The sequence below is a fragment of the Pseudochaenichthys georgianus genome, unplaced genomic scaffold, assembly GCF_902827115.2.
Source record: "Pseudochaenichthys georgianus unplaced genomic scaffold, fPseGeo1.2 scaffold_1240_arrow_ctg1, whole genome shotgun sequence".
Classification (NCBI taxonomy): domain Eukaryota; kingdom Metazoa; phylum Chordata; class Actinopteri; order Perciformes; family Channichthyidae; genus Pseudochaenichthys; species Pseudochaenichthys georgianus.
This window is the reverse complement of record NW_027262160.1, coordinates 38558-40615: the sequence shown is the minus strand read 5'-3', so window position 1 is coordinate 40615 and position 2058 is coordinate 38558. Positions and strand designations below refer to the sequence as shown.

At 47.6% G+C, this 2058-nt stretch overlaps 1 protein-coding gene across 1 annotated transcript; it reads right to left on the bottom strand.

The window, feature by feature from the left end:
- Positions 1 to 5: 5 nt before the first annotated feature.
- Positions 6 to 1663, bottom strand: LOC117440807 (F-box/LRR-repeat protein 14-like; the record flags this gene model as incomplete). The annotated part of the gene is given in 2 exon segments (XM_034077042.2): positions 6 to 895; positions 898 to 1663. Coding segments are annotated over 2 exon segments (1032 nt in total), but the record flags the coding sequence as incomplete, so codon positions are not given.
- Positions 1664 to 2058: the final 395 nt, after the last annotated feature.

The following is a 2058-nucleotide window of genomic DNA, read 5'->3' as shown; positions in this document are numbered from 1 at the left end:
GTGATCCTCACACACTGTCCAATGTTGAGAGTCTTGAGTTCATGCATCTGGCGTACCATCCTGTTAATGCCATCATCACTGATGTGGCAGGAGCACAGGGAGAGGGACTTGAGCTGATACAAGCCCTGGGCGATGTAAGCCATGCTCTGGTCTCCAATCTTGTCACAAAAGGAGACATCAAGTCCAGAGAGCCGGAGGGAGCCCATGGCCAGATGCATTATCCCCGTGTCACTGATATTATCACACGACCGCAGGTTCAGGCTGCACAGGTGGGTCATGTGTGACAGGTGGATCATCCCTGCGTCTGATATCCCTCCGCAGAAGCTGAGGTTGAGCACTTTGAGTTTGTTCAGACCCTTTGAGACATGTTTGAGAGAAAGGTCAGTCAGCTTCTGGCAGTCCTGCAAGGTTAGCTTCTCCAGGGACAGGCAGCCCTCTGCTGCGCTGCGGGTCATGCCGGACAGGTGACCGATGCCCACATCCGACACATGCCTGCAGCTGCGCAGGTTAAGGCTCTTGAGTCTGTGCAAGCCCCAGGCAATGAGCAACAGGCCGGTGTTTGTGATATTGCTGCATCCCCCGAGTTCAAGCACCTCCAGGTTTTTGAGGTACTGGGCAATCCTACCCAGGCTGGAGTCAGTGATCTGTTTACAAAGGCTGAGGTTCAGCACCCGCAGGGATGGGATGTCCTGCACAAAGGCATGTCCGAGTCCGTTGTCTGTGAGGTTAAAACACCCACACAGGTTAAGGCTTTCAATGTGCGGCATCCCTTGAATCACGTAGCTCAGACTTCGCCTTAAGCTGAGAATTTGAACTTTTTTGATCCCCCTGGTCTGCAGGCTGGGGAATAGAGACGGGTTAGCTCTCCGCAGATGGAGCTTGGCTTCCACCCCCCCCACACCGACTTGTGGTAGGACGCGTCCCTCCAGGCCGCGCACACTTGGGCTACTCTCCCTTTGTCTTTAACGTCCAGATAACTGAAAATAATGGCCAGGATCTCCGGGAAAAGGCACGATATATGGGTCTCCATTTCAAACATGACTACAGGATGGCTGCGTTTAGCAGCAGAGGTTGACTCTGGCCGACAATACTGTCGTGGTTAGCTCGCCGAAACTCTCCTGCCGAAGTTGCTGGCTCGCTCGGCGGTGTTAGCTAATGTCAGCTAGCATTCACGCTAACTATAGCCAGTTAGCTTTGTGTGTAACGTAACAGAAGCAACCCATCTTGTAGGGGCGAACCTTACTATTATGACTTGCGATTAAATAAACGATGGTGTAAAATTAACACAATAGACACAGTTCTTGGTGTGATAACTTGGATGCGGGAAACTCCGAAAGGCAGTCGTAATATTTACTTAGCAGGCTAGGCTAAGGCTGCTAGGCTAACGCTGTTGCGCTAACGTTAGCAAACGTCGGCGTAGCGTTAGCTGTGTAAACTTGTGAAAAGCCGAGCAACATCCCCGTTCAAGCCGTTCAAAGCAAGTTATCAGCTACTCCCGTTCCTCGCAAAGCATATCCAATAACTTTTTAGTCTTCAGAAACTTTCATCCCCAAAGCTTTTTCTCCTCGTACAAAGGTAACTGCCAGGCTCCTTTAACGTATGAGGCATTTCCAGTAGCGGCGGAGCATCCCGGATCGCTCTGTGTCCGCTCTCAGCGGCTCAGACTCTGCCAGCGGCTCCTAGTGGAGGGGACGAGTAGCGTTACTGCTTAATGTTACGAACAACATTATTATACGATGCATCAAAGACAAGACAGTGGTGGAAGAAATATTCAGATGCTTTACTTGAGTTAAAGTACTAATACATTATTGTCAAAATACTTAATACAAAAGTATTAGAAGTAAAATGTACTTAAAAAAGTAAGTAGGCCTAAAGTAATTATTGTGCAGAAAACAATTGCCTTAATGTGTGTATATATAATTATATTTATATATGTGACAAAGTTCTGGTTGACCTTTTGTAAAGTACTGAAATAATTAGACTTTTTGGTAATTGAATGAGTAAGTCCACTAGTTAAATTTTAGAGATGCATTTTGTTAAAAGTAGCTAAAGCTGTTT